Consider the following 14574-nt stretch of genomic DNA (forward strand, 5'->3'; position numbering starts at 1 on the left):
CGGAAACACTTTAGCTCAATTTAGAATAATATATTGGTCTGCAGAGGAAGTGCATACTGAACCCTGCTGTCTCAAGTACACAGTCAAAGGGTGTCTAATATGAAACGTGTTGGGTGCATGCAATAAATCCAAAACGCGTGGAGGTGAGCAAAGGGCCCCATCTGCTCTGTCCTAGAGCATGCTTAACTAGGGTTGTCATGGTCCTACTATTAAATTGGAATCTTTCCCCTAATCTTTGAGTTAGACATGACCAGATTTGCAAGCAGATTTACAATTTTCACTAATTTTCCTACCATGACTTCAAAACATACCTAACAAAAATACATTCTGGACTCTTTCAAAGGCAGATTTACTTTTCTGCAGCTGTTTCCCATAGATCAAGCTCTTGCTTGAAGGTTAGGGTTTTAAAACAGCATGAAGATGAACTTTGAATCTTATACCACTCCCACCCCTAGCAAATTATAGTTCGAGAAGCATCAAAAAATCATTTTCCTAACCAACCAGAAGTAGGGTGCACACATTGCAGAGGTTGGCTTGTGGTTAAAGATAAGTATTTAATGGAAGCGCTTCCACATGTATATAATGACTCATTAAACTATTTCTAGATATTTAATCTGCTTCTATTTTCACAAACTAACTTGAACCCTCTATGCTCTCTAGCATCTTGAATGTGTTGGAGTTTTTACCTCTCCCCTCCCTTTTTTTTTTTTGAGTCCACATTTAATCCAAATGGTGTATTCCTTACTATTAAGACTTAGAACTTCAGGAATGTATTTGTCGTTACCAAACTTTGATCATGAAGGTTGGCAAATCTCAGACACATTTTTTTAAATTTTAAAATTTACTATTTAGCTTTTAATTAATCGTATTTTGTTTGTGCAAAAAACTAAAAATATTTCTTAGTTAGGGAAAGATCATCCTTCTAGCTTTCTGTTATGAAAGTAGTATTCCACTGTCCCATAATTTCTTAGGAAGGAGACATACCTTCCTGGTCTTTTTATTGATACATCTGCAGTAAAATTAGTTTTGTTAGATTTTCTCCTGTTAAAACATTGTGTGCAGTTGGATACAAGTAAAATGGAAATGGTGGAAAAGCATTTTAGTGCTTTGAAAATTGCGCTGTAATATGGTTAAAAAGAAAATTCTTTGCTTGTTAATGGTAGTTAGGAAAACTAATAACAAAAGTCCCTTTCACTTCTGTTTGTAGATACTTGTGGTGGCTAGAATATTAAAACAATGCTTTAAACATCACTGTACTTTTTATTTGCTTCATGAAATAAATGATGAAAAGGCAAAGGTCTAAAAAGTTCAGGAAGAACAGTTGAGAGAAGATAGAAAAAACTATATAAACCCCTGTTGATAATTCTGAGAGCCATTTTCCATTGTGATTTGTGTTTTCCTGGGAAGTACTTTACCTCCAAGTAATAAGTTTTGGGCCTTTAATCCCCACTCCCTTAAGTAAGGTTTGGCTAAGAATTCCTTTTCCTTCTACCTTGTATTTTTTATGACTTAATAGTCTGCAGTGACATGGGTGTACAGTCATTGTTTCAGGGTGCTTTGGCTCCTTACCTCACTGGTGCTCTGATAATTAGTTAAGTAGTAGAGTGAGTTAACTGTGTGTATGTTATTGAATGTATAGACATATCCATTAGCCTGTTCTTTTGATAAGGGCTGTGTAAGCACAGTGCTTTCAGTGTTTCTCCTGGTGGAGCCCAGGAAATTCAGCTGTCTAGAAGAAAGTGGAGGTGTGGGCAGAGCAGGAGCAGGGACTGAGAACAGTATGGGAGAGAAAAGGAAGGAACTGGCAGTACTTCGAAGCAGCAGAGAGGACTGTGCTGAGGTTCTGTTCTGGGAGGGACATATTTGAGAAGAAAACCAGGCTGATAGATGTCAGTACAGGGGAGGGAGAGACAGATCTATAATGTGAATCTGCTTCCACCATTTAAAATAGAGTATGCAGCATCCAAATTCCAACATGTATCTGCTATCTCTAAATGGCAGTAAAATCACTGAGAATTTTTGCTGGTAAGGAGGCCCCACACAGAGAATCATAGTCTGCATCCAATAGCAGAGGGGTGGTCAGCTGTTAAATCTATGGCATTAGATTCACCTGTAAGCCCACTTCCTGCACAGAACTTCCATGCAAATTTTGGCAAGTCCTGTAACCTCTACTTACCCTTAGGTTTTTCTGTGTTGGTTACCAGCTTTACAGAGGCCTTGCAAAATAGCAAAATAGCATTCAAGCATGTATTGGACTTTATTAGTTTTTCTTGATTATTCTCTAGAATTACTCTTTTAAATTAGGAAAATTCATAGTGTTTTAAAATTTATAAACGTTTAAAAAGCCCGATGAGACTTCAGAAAAATATTCTGTGCAAGTGACAGCATTTTTCATAGCCATGGGAAAGCTTTGGGAGAGGAACAGTCATATAAGCAGAAAATTGTAGTCCAATTCTCAAAACTTCTTTCTTATCTAGCAATTAGTTAATTGGCATATGCATCTTTTAAGCATGCATGTGTGGAATTTTTTTAGAAAGGATTGTGAGACAATTCTTGAAACTACTAAATACATTGCTAAGTTGGTGTTAATGGTAATTTAAAATAATAAGTCACTTCTCATATGTATTATACAGTTCAAATAAGGTTTTGTTTCTGTAACAGATATTAAAATGAGATATCTCTGCCATAGTTGTCCAGAACTGGTGGTAAGGTAAGGTCCCACTGTTTTGTGACAGGAAAGACCATGTTGGCTCTGACCTCACTGCAAATCCAGGAGAACTGTCCAACAGACAACTGGCCTGCCTGCAGTTTTCCAAAGCAGGATGGACAGATATATGTCTGCTTTTATATACGTGTACTTTTCGTGATGCATTATGCTGAAGAGGCAGCGTTTTGGTTTTCCAGACCTCTCCAGTCAGTGCTCAGTCATTTAAAACTGATGTTGCCTCCACGTGTGTTGTATTTTAGAGAACCCACGAGAGCGCTGTGGCAGTTCCGACACGGGTGACCGAAGAGTGTAACAGCTTTGGTTTGGCTCTAAAACCAAAACAGTAATCTGGGTATAGTGTTCTGTATCTGAATAAAAGCTTTTACTGCCAAATGGACAATGGCCAATTTAACTAAGAGTGATTTTTCTTCTCAGTTAATATATACTTAGTAGAAAAAGAAAGCAGATCTTTACCGTAATCTTTTAAGACCTAAGATGTATTTTTTAATGTGCTTTGAGGCATGCAATCCATGAAGCTTCAACTATTTTTGTACGATTAGAGTTTTAGATGAATTGTAAACTCTTAAATTAAAATTACAGGCTTCTTTCTAAGATTCATAAAGGATTAGAGACAGTTGGAAGCAATTCCAAGGCAGAACTCTACAGTGAAAGATTTGCCAAGGGTTTGAATAAAGGTGCAAATCAAAATGTAATATGTCTAATTCTGTGTTAGCTAAATAAAACATGCCACACTGAATGGACACTGAAAGGGGTAGTGGAAGTGTTTGGGAAGACATGACTGAATTATCTAAGCACTGGAGAAAAAAGTAGTGTACTCAATTCATATTCAACCAGATTAACTTCTATTAAGTATAATTTTTTCCTGTCCCTAGATGATCTCAATATGACACATCAGCACTGTGTTCTGGCTGGTTTATCACCTCGATTCAGCTCAACTCATCGAGTGGCAGATGTAAGTATCAAAAATGTTTAGCTGTTTGGTCCTTTGTAAAACTAATATTCTGGCACCTTATATGTAACATCATGGTGTGTTATCCAGATTTGTGGTTCGTGTTATGCTTGTGACTCAAACTGTTTTCTTGAACAACTGCTTTTTGATTAGCTTTGTACTGAGGCCCATTTGCTTCTGTATTGGTAGTTTACCTAAACTCCCACGTAGACATGTCAGATATGAATTCAGAATGTGCTACATCACATCTCATGGATTGCTGATGAAATATGGAAACTGCTTTTTACCTGAAATGTTCTACAGCTGTTTTGCTGTGTTCACATTCCAGTCCTAGTTGAAAGGTGAAATTCATGATGAGATAGAAATACTCAAAACACACACCAGCAGTGTCCACTGGCAGAAAAAAAGGCCTTTAGGAGATCAGAACAACAAAGACTAGGCATGAGTATACTTTAAATTGTGTCTTTCTCTGCATTTGAGGATTGAATAAGCAGAAAAGATAGCTTCAGCATAGTTTATATCAATAACTATATAGACAATTCAGGAAGCTTTACACTTTTGTTGCTGTTCTACTTTGGTTATTTCAGAAGCAAATTGTTCAATATATTTGAGAAGTACATACTTTCTGAAGTGGCTATATATAAATTTTTGTTGTATCTTTATAGTGTTCTAGAGGAACATTGGAATACATATTTGGACAATGTGAACTGGCACTCCAGAATTTACAGACTGATTCTGATTCAATGGCTTTATCTTTGAAATCCCTGGAAGCTGCAGTTGTGAAGCAAGTAGAAGAAATACATAATGAGGTGAGATGATCTGCACCAAAAATGCTTCAGCCAGGTCTGAGTGGTGCAGTCTCTTCATGGACTTATTGACAATCGTGTTCAATCACTGCTTACATTGCTTTGTGCGAGTTTGCAATGTGGATTTCATGACTTTTTTACTTGTGTACAACAATGGGAATTATCATGGAGGTTTTCATTTTTCCTTCTGCTGGTAAAATAAGAGAAGTTTCATAAAATATTGCACCAAATCTGGCAGTGTGGTGAACAAACAAACTACTCTAGTGCTTCTCTAACTGAAAGGAAGAGAGAGAAGAAATTAGAGGATTAGAGGGAAAGAGCAGGTAGAATTTCACAGCTGTTCCTCCCTGGTTCCTGTTGAACCAGCTTTTTGCCAAAGGCTGGTGCACCACAATTGTGAGTGTGGGCTTTAAAGTGTGTTCTGAAGAAAATGCAGTGGAAGACATTGTGAGGAACATATTTAAGAAGGTCATTTAGTGCTACAATATATGCAAGTGTAACAATGCACTTTGACAGGACTGCACTGAAGCTGGCAGTGCTTTCTTGCTTGGAGCTGTGTTGTATTTCTGTTAAGATAAATACAATCACTATTAGAAGGTGTACATGGGTCATTTTCACTAAAATTAGAATTTGTGTGAAATGTTTAAAGTGCTGTCTGCTGAGGAATTCTCATTCTATAGTGTTACCAAAACTTTGTAGGGCACATTTTTATCTGTATTGTGTTTACAGTTGGTAAAATGGGGCATACTGTTGGCAAAAGATTTGCACCCTTGACTTTTACCAAAACACTCCTAGGGTAATTTAAAGAAGTCTGATGCATGGAGGGGTTTACAAAACATTAATCAGGCTCAGTCCATAAAACTACACGCATATGTGGTTTGCACAGCAAGGGCCACATGCACAGCTGGTGTAAATTTGCACGGGTCCTTTAACATCAAAGCCATGTGCTGTTTACATCAGGTGAGAGACTAGCCCCTGGTGTTTGCAGTCACCTGAATAATTTTGCTGTGTGACATACAGGGATGTTTCCTGTTACACATATGGGATATACTGTAACAGCAACCTTTGTTTAACTTGTACATATTGTGCACTTAGACTTAAGAGACACGTTGGATCTATATTTAATTTGAAAAGAGAATACTCATTTTTTCTGCTCTTTTTGTTTATTCTTTTATCCCAAGGTCATCTCTTTGGCTGAAGGGTAAATTCTGTATGTTAGAGTGCCACTTAAATTTCATTTATTGTTGCACAGGTACACAAAAGTTCTAGTGCCTTATCTCTGGTAAATGCATATTTCTTTTTAAAACGTCAGTGAAGTGAAAATATACAGACCTGTGAAGCTAATGGAACTTTGCTTGCATCTAAAATCTTCCTACCTTCTTTTATTCTGTGTGAAAAAATTTTGTCTTTTCAGGCACTAATACGGATTTTAGGTTCAAACTTTCTCATGCAGGTGAAAAACAAGAACCTGTTTTGTTTCTTTAAATAATCAACCTGCTTACTAATGAAAATGAGCCTTGCATTTCACTCCCTTAATTTCTTAATATTTTTTAATACAAAATCTAAATAGCACAAAAAGCACAACATAGTATTGATGGAGAAGTGCCACCCAATTTCCCAATCATGCTGGTGTATTTCTGGTATACAGCTTTCTGTGCTAATTCTAAACCTCCTTGTAACTTTTTTTTGTTCCTCTGGACCAGAAATCGTGAGCTTGAAATGAGAGTATTCCCATCTCTAAAGGTGGTGATACTGATGTATTTTATTTTCAAATGTTGTCATAACTAAAGTTTTTCAGTTTAACTCTGATAACTAGATGCAGCCGTTGTTATTGATTCTTTAGCTTCCTGAAATGCTACGGGTTCATTTATTTTTACCCCTCTTGCTGGTACCTCCAAAGTCATCAGAGAACATTAACCAGAACAGAACCATCACAGTACCAAGGTAAAATATAGTAGTTTAGCAGAGATTCCCAGTCTGTGCTGAAATTAACTGCTCTGCCAAATGAGGCCTGGATGAATTATCAGTGTGTACTAGAGGGAAAAAGCCTAAGAGCAAGTCTCAAAAAATGAAGTATGATTCTGTGCCTTCACTGTTGTACTCCTGGGCAGGAAAATTGACTTGCTGTGCTGATGAAGTGCACTTGAACTGAGGATCTGAAGCATAGGTGGAGACTTAGGGGTTTTTTTTCCACTTTCATGATGGGCAGAGAAACCTCTAAGAGAAGTATGGGTGAGTATCTGGGGGATGTCTTTACTTGATATTAAATTTCCCAGAGTTCATTTGTCGGGGCTCTGTCTTGGATGTCTTGAGATGTCTTCCTGTTGAAAAAGTAGGATTCTAACCTGAGGAGGTTTTTAGCATCTCTAGTGGGCAGCCAGGTGGAAGTTTAATATTTCTTTAGACCTAGCTTTGTTGTCATGGTCTCCCTCAGTAAAACAGCCTTCAAAGGAATATCTGAGTAATTGCAAGGTATGTGCTGTTTGTTAGATGTGTGAGTCACTTTGGTCCCAGTATGCACTTTGTAGTTGTAAGTAAAGATAGCCTTAATTAAGGGTGTTCACGTGCTGCTTGTCTGAGTAGCTTGTGGGCTTGCAGTCTGAACAAATACTTCAGTGGCAGGGGTGTAGCAGGGTGAACAGATGTAGTTACCTTACAGCTGTGGACTACAATGGCCTAAAAACTCACACTCAGTCACAATCAGATCACTGTTTGGCCAGTAATAATTTATGCCAAAAGAAATGATCTTGCTGAATTCTTGCTGAACAGGAACCTCTTGCTCCTACTGAATCACACTTGGCTTTCCAAAATACATATAGCTGCTGAGTACATCTCAAACAGAGCTACAGGGGACCTGGGGAAAACCATTGGCAATTGCTTTTTAAAGTAACAAAACACTGCTGAACAGATGATGTAAGTGCTCATATGTAAAAATCTGCAGAAAAGATCTTCACCCTCCTATTCTTCACATTTCAAAGAAAATTTGCTTTTCTTGCTCTGACTAATGCAAAATCTGCTAATAGTTCATGTTGATCTGAGATACTTTCAAGGCTTCTTTGTTTGTCAACACCAAACTAATAATTGGATATTCTCAGTGAAGTAAAACACTAGAGGAGTTTTTTTTTAGTGTCTAGGGATTGTGCTAAAAATATGACAGGTTTCAAAGGAAGTACTCAAGTTTGAAAGATAGAGTTTTTTTCTCATCAGGATATTTGCTCAGCTGTAACTATCAGATCCTAAGACTGAACGGGTTGTCCTGCTGCTTGTGAGGTACAGTCACCTTTGCCTACAGCAAATCTGTTTTTATGGCAGCAGTAGGTAAAGTTGGTGAATACACAGGGATGTAGAAAAGTCTGGACTAGGTGAGTTGAAGGTATGTAGTGTTAGACACTGAGGTCACTGATGAGGAAGGGTAGTGGTGTATGCAGGCAGAGGAAGGTTAATATGTTTTAGCACATCACGGTGAGCTGATGGTATGGTTGGTGGCTGACTAGTCTGGCAGAGGGAAATATAGATCACCTACATGCAAGGCATTTAATAACCAGTACTTTTAAATTATTGACTGAGGAGCCTCACAAAATGCCAAATGCTACTGTCAGCCTTTTACTACCCGATATTGACAGTAGCCTAAAATTGGCCTTTAATCACTGTTTAAAGGACAACTTGAAAATATGTTGAGATTAGACATATGAGGCCTGATTCTGAGCTTATTTGCACAGATGTAAATCCTAAGTGAAAATCAATTAGGAAATGAAAATTATTCCTCAGACACTCAGCCTATATATTTTTATATGAAAATATGTTTAAGCTTTGTCCTGTTTGGTCGTGTAAAATGCTTTCTAATGATGCCTAAAGTTAGCTCTGATATATGTAAGTCTCCAAATTAAAACTCTTTGACAAAATCCTTGGCAAGAGCTGTTAACCTGATAGTTTTGTCACAGAAGATGAATATTCTGTAACTTCAGTTCCACTAAGGCTAGAATTGAGCTTTTTGTGTCTCTCCAGTATTTAGTGTTGTGAGGGGTTTTTTGTGGCACAGCTCCTCCTGTTTGTGGAAGGAGATAAGCCAAGAAGAGTGCCTTCCTTCTACAGAAAAAGATATTACTGAAGAGAGCACAGTTGAAAGCAAGAGGATATACAGCTTGGAAAGCAGATAGCAGATGTTGTTGTTAAAACATGGATGTGGTGTAAAAGGTGTTTGTATGTTAGTTAAAAATACCAAGCAATCTTAGCATAGCTAGAATCTCTGGAGATTTTCATCATAGAATCATGGAATATGCTGAGTTGGAAGGGACCCATCAGGGTCATCGAGTCCAACTCCTGTGCCTGCACAGGACACTCCAAGAGTCACACCATGTGCCTGAGAGCATTGTCCAAATGCTTGAACTCTGCCAGGCTTGGTGCTGTGGTGCTCCCACTTCCAGGGGGAGCCTTTTCCAGTGCCCAGCCACCTTCTGGGTGAAAAACTTTTCCCTGATATCCAACCTAAACCTCCCCTGACTCAGTTTCATGCCATTTCCTCGGGTCCTGTCACTGGTCACAAGAGTGAAGAGGTCGATACCTGCCCGTCCACTGCCCCTTGTGAGGAAGTTGTAACTGCAGTGAGGTCTGGCCTCAGTCTCCTCTTCTCCAGGCTGACCAGACCAAGGTGACCTCAGCTACTCCTCATAGGGCTTCCCCTTCATCCTTGTGGCCCTCCTCTGAATGCTCTCTAATAGTTTGATGTCTTTTTTATATTGTGATTTTAGCAAATCTAAGTATTTATGTTTGCATATATCTGAAACAAGGATAAAGAAATCCTGTCACCCTTGCCTCATCAAGATGGTTTTCTTTCTCAGAATCAACAGTTAGCTGCTCAGAGGAGATAGTTCAGTGCAGTCACATGTCAGGCAGCTTCATGGCCAAGTTGGTAGGTGAAACACTGTTTTTCTCCCCAAACCCCATTTTATTAACTCAGTTTAGAGCTTAATAGAGATGCTGTGAGGTGAGTGTGGACCTGAGTTTGATAGCTGTAGTAGATGTCAGTCCACATCATTAAACAGCTGCTTTTGCAATTAGGTTCACTGACCTCTGATGAGACCAGCTAATCCTGCAGAAAATGAATTAGCTTGTTGCTAAACTTTATGTCTTACACCTAAAAAGCAGCTCTCCTGTGTCAAATTGTATATGCTGTATAGGATCAAGATACATTTAAGTTTTGGTCCGTATGCCAGACTTAGACTGAAATTGCATAGATTAATGTAACAAATCAATATGATTAGCCAGAAATCAGATTGACTGAAATAGATTCATGATGAATCATATTTTAACATTGATTTTAATAAAAAGAATTTTTTTTTTATTGATTAATGGCCTTGTGATTAATTTCATGAAACCTGTTTGCCAGACATCATGTGGTAGAGGCCAAAAAACTCAAAAAGAATTGGAGAGAGGAGAAAAAGAAGTATTGAGTTCTTAAAATTCTAGCTGAATATTGATATGCTCAGCCTTCCCAAAATGGTATATACTGATTTTCTTTTTTTTTTTTTTTTCACAAACCATAACTTGATCCTTCATACCTCGTTAATATTGTAGAGGAAGCAAAGTTTCCTTCAGCATTTTTTAGGAAGGATGTCGTCAAACTTCTATGCTAAAAAGTTACTGGCTAACAGTCAGGTTTTTTTAAAAACATTCTAAGGTCTGTGTCTGCCAGCTAATCATGTTATATTTTACCAATAAATTTGCTTTAATGTTATTTTTATATACTGGAAATTTAAGTATCTTTTATTGTAAACTTTAATTCATTGACCAGACCTTTAGTTAATGTTAACTGGGATACTTTCAGATTTCTGTAGCAGTTCAGTTCACCCCTGCAGGAAAGGAAGTCTTAGGTGACAGCTTTGGCCACTTTTCTTTATTCTTTCACCTTGGTAAGTTGTCTTTATTTGCATCTTTGGAATTGAGCAGGGATGAACAAGTCTCCTTTGTGGTACAAATAATGATTAAAGTATCTTTGAACTTAGTGTGAAACATAATTACCACAACAAAGATATATATGGAATTCTAAGGGCCAGAACTACGGATTACTATTAAAGAAAAGTGTCTTCTCTGGTAAATGGGCTATTTGGTAAAGGATGAAAGACTATGATTCCTTGTCGTGCCACCCTCTTGTTCCATAGCAATTGACTGGGCTGCATTCTAGCAATTTATCACTGCAAGTTTTTTCAGTCTTCTGTGAGGGAAACATTTTGAAACACCCAATATTAATCACAGTGACCCAGAGTTGGTACCTATTTGACTGAATTGTGAGGAAACCTGAATGTTCATTGTATATGTACCACATGTGAAAAAAAAAAAAAAAGTTGGGGTTTGCAATTCTCTGGGTTTGAAGAGAGTAGCTCAGGTCACAAATTGATGTGGAATAGAAGTAGAACAAACAGCTGGGTGTAAGGATGTGCTTAGAAATTAGTACTTTGGTGACTGTTTCCTTTTCTGTGGGATTGTTCAGGTACAGCTGGATTCATGCACTACCTCATTCCTGCCGCAGATAATGAACGTAGATGTTTATGCTGCCATATGTTTTTATCTTGCAGGTTGAATTTGAGTGGCTTAGGCAATTTTGGTTCCAAGGCAAGAGGTATTTGAAGTGCACTGACTGGTGGCTTAAGCCTATGGCTAAATTGGAAGAATTTTGGAGAAAAATGGAGATTATGGTAAGTACTAGTTTTAAAGTCTAAATCCTCTAGGGCTTAATTCTGAGAGCACTCACAATTATGTTTTTAATTGTACTGTAGTAATGGGTTTTAAACTTTATTCAGAACATATGAGAAACAGAATCATTGTCAGCCTTATACTGATTCCTCTCACTTTTATCCCTCAGTAGCCAGAAAAAATGTGAACAAAATCAAATCCAAACCCCCAAGATTTTAGTTATTTCCTGACTTTGCTTGTTTTTAAGGTTTGACAGTCTCATAAGCTGACAGTCATATATTACATCACACAAATTGGTACATGAAACTGCATTGTCTACTTCTTTGTGCAACACCCAGATAGACAACTCTGCCAATGACAACAATGGCAAATGCATCAGAGGATGTAGGATTGGTCATCTGGAGGTCTGTACCTGCACACTTACACCACAGCTAGAACCAACAAGAGGAAAGCAGTTTTAAGAATAATTGTAATAATGGTTCCTGTGTACTTGAATGTACATCCTGCTTTCCTTGAACAGGGACTCTGTGCCAACATTGCCTGTTTGGACAGCTGCTGCTGCTATCTAGGTAGAGATTCAGTTGGGACACTGTGCTGTCAGAGTTCTGGGAGCAGTTGTCTGCTGCTGGATTTGTGCTCAGAAGGAACTATATGGGCAGATGTCTCCTGCTCATCTCCATGTTTCTGTCGGGAAGTTGCTTCTCGATCACTTCTGCTGGTCACAGCATAAAAACTCAATTTGGCTGTAGTGGACTTGGAAAAGTTTGTAATATTGCTGAGGATGCTGAGCAGGGGTGTGTTTGAATCTCTGGAGATGTGGTGCAACAAGAACATAATCTTGAGTCTCAAGGGAAATGTTGTGACTCACTAAGCTGCTCAAATGTATTGTAAGCTTCTCCAGCAGTGGCACGTTCCAGACGTGGAAAAATGTCTGGAAAAGTGGAACTTTCAATTGTGAAATCCATTGTCACAGGGAATCAGTGAACACTGAATTTTCCTACAAAAGGAGAAAAAGTATTTATAACTTGTTTATGTGGGTTTTTTCCTCTCATTTTTGTGTTCTTTTGTGCTCACAGTCTTGAATGACCTTTCTAATTTAAAAAAATCTTTTGGTTTGTTTTTCTTTCAGATGACAACTTACTCACTTGTAACACAGGCTTAGATGAGGTAGAGACAAGAATGTTTGATATTTTATATGCATTGTGTGTTGAGAACATGGAAAAACAGCAAACTCTGGAGCTCTCAAGGGTTAGGTTTTCTGCAATTGGTGTGACATTGCCAGGTGTCTCTAATTAGAAACATGGTGGCGTCAGTGTATCTCCTTTCAACAGGCCTCAGGATGATATTTATCAGCAAACTGAAGGTTGGCCAAAACAGAAGCTGCTTCTAATTTAAATTTTAAAAATTGCTTTAATGTTTTATGACTTATAACATATTACTCACAATTAATTTTAGCTATTGAAGGAGACAGAAGAGAATGTTAATTGAGAATGTCTGTTTTGTTGAGTCTCTAAGTAAATTTGATGCTTACTGTATTTGGGACTTGGAGGTGGGGTGGTTTTTTTTTGGATTTAACCTACATTTTGTCCTGTGGTGTTCCACAAGGTGACAGTAGGGGACAATGTTGAGCCGCAGTTTCAATGCAGCAGCAGGAACGGCCTGAATAAAAATACATCGAAATGTGGCATTAACATCAAGAATTATCCCTGTTGCTTCAAGTTAGCTGTAATCTCTAAGATTCCATAACACAGGAAATCAATTGCGGGTTAACAAATTCAACAGCAATTTAACATAAAAAGTGCAGTGTTTTGGTGCATGCTTAGCTTCCACAGCTAAGTTAAATCAAAAGGGTATTTTTGAAGGTACCCAGTCGTCTGCAGTTGATGTTTTTTCTCCAAATTTATAATTTTAGCTGGATGATTGTTAAAAAAAATGAATCATGTAATATGCTAAAAGTAAAAATGTCTTAGAATTGTTGATCTAGTTTTGGAAGAAGTTTTCTGGTTAAAAGGAATTATTTCTTAAAAGAAAAATCTTTCAGCACTGTATTTTTCTTTTGTGTGTGGGCTGAACAATTCTTCACTTAGTCTTCTTATGTGTGTGTCTAGAGTGATACAAAATTCAGTCTTGGGGTCCCAGTATGCCTTTTTTTTAGTTTTCCCCCTTGTTTAATAAAGTAGCTATAATGAAGGAAAGAAAGTTTCCAAAATTATCTCTGATGCTGTTAATTGTAATTACTCCTCTGTCACATCAGAATATGATATTGCAGGAAGTTTAGCCCAGTGTCTTCAGACCTGTGGGCTTTATTTAATATTTTTGTACGTTATAGCAAGCACACAGTTTTATCATAATGTTTATTCCTGGCATTTCTTTCCCTGAGGATAGTTTTACTTAGAGCTCACTCTTGTGATGTAAATGTTAAACCTTTCATTTGAATGACATTCTGATAAAACATCACATTTCCCACAATATTACCTCATGAATTTATGAGCCATTAAATCCAAAGCAGTTTAACCAATCTTCTCTTTTTTTTCCCCCCCTCCCTTGAAAATATGAAGGCTATTCATATGTTTGAGAGGTTTTTTTTAAAAGTCATCCAAGATTAACACATTATCACCTGCAACATCAGGATAAATGCTTGCTGAATTCAAAGGGAGAGTTACCATTTGAAAAAAAGACTGTACAAGCTTTGCTTTCTGGGTAAAGAGAAGTCTGAAAAGCTGAAATCTCATGTGATGTGAGCAACTCTTGCTGTAGCTGTTCTGAGATTCAGTGGAGAGACAATTTGTCTCTCAGGGTCTGATATCATGCAAACCTTGCAATCTGACATTTATTTTAGCTATGAAAATCTTTAACCACCATACCATATCTGTAAGAACTGCAGAAGTCCTACAGTCTTTTTGTTTGTTTATTTTGTTTTAGGTTGATTCATGTTAGAAAAGTAAAATGTAAATCAGTGAAATGGTTTTTGTTTGTGGAATGAAAAGTAAACGTATATGGTTACACTACTTATTGAATTTTTAAGGCTTTTTTTAACAAATCTAGTATTCCTTAAAAAAAAAAAAGGACCCTTGCAGTGCTATATGGTGTGAATTGTATTTCCTGCTTTGACAGTCCATTTAGCAATGTAGCAATGTATTTATATGGCAGTTGGCCTTAATAACCTTTATTGACTTTAGTGGGTAAGAGCCAAGACTGGCATTATTAAAATGTATCAGTTTCATTGCAGTATAAAATCACAACATATATAATTATGCTAGGTAGGCTAGGCTCCATTTAATCCCACCTATTTATGCAAGAATTTGGCAAGACAAAAAAAAAATTGTAGAACTGAAATGTAGAGAAAAGCATGAGTGATTTTGAGTTACATGTAACAGCACAACTGTTTGCCTACAGTAAAA

At 37.4% G+C, this 14574-nt stretch overlaps 1 protein-coding gene across 6 annotated transcripts in view; it reads left to right on the forward strand.

Moving 5' to 3' along the window:
• Positions 1–14574, forward strand: part of FTO (FTO alpha-ketoglutarate dependent dioxygenase) — a 231419-nt gene that overhangs the window by 56896 nt on the left and 159949 nt on the right. For all 6 annotated transcript variants that reach the window (XM_032701074.1, XM_032701072.1, XM_032701076.1 and 3 more), the window contains exons 5-7: positions 3601–3680; positions 4343–4486; positions 11056–11175. In XM_032701074.1, the coding sequence (XP_032556965.1) occupies positions 3601–3680; positions 4343–4486; positions 11056–11175 (344 nt within the window). The remainder of the gene's footprint in view (positions 1–3600; positions 3681–4342; positions 4487–11055; positions 11176–14574) is intronic.

Source organism: Chiroxiphia lanceolata, chromosome 13 (assembly GCF_009829145.1).
Source record: "Chiroxiphia lanceolata isolate bChiLan1 chromosome 13, bChiLan1.pri, whole genome shotgun sequence".
NCBI lineage: Eukaryota > Metazoa > Chordata > Aves > Passeriformes > Pipridae > Chiroxiphia > Chiroxiphia lanceolata.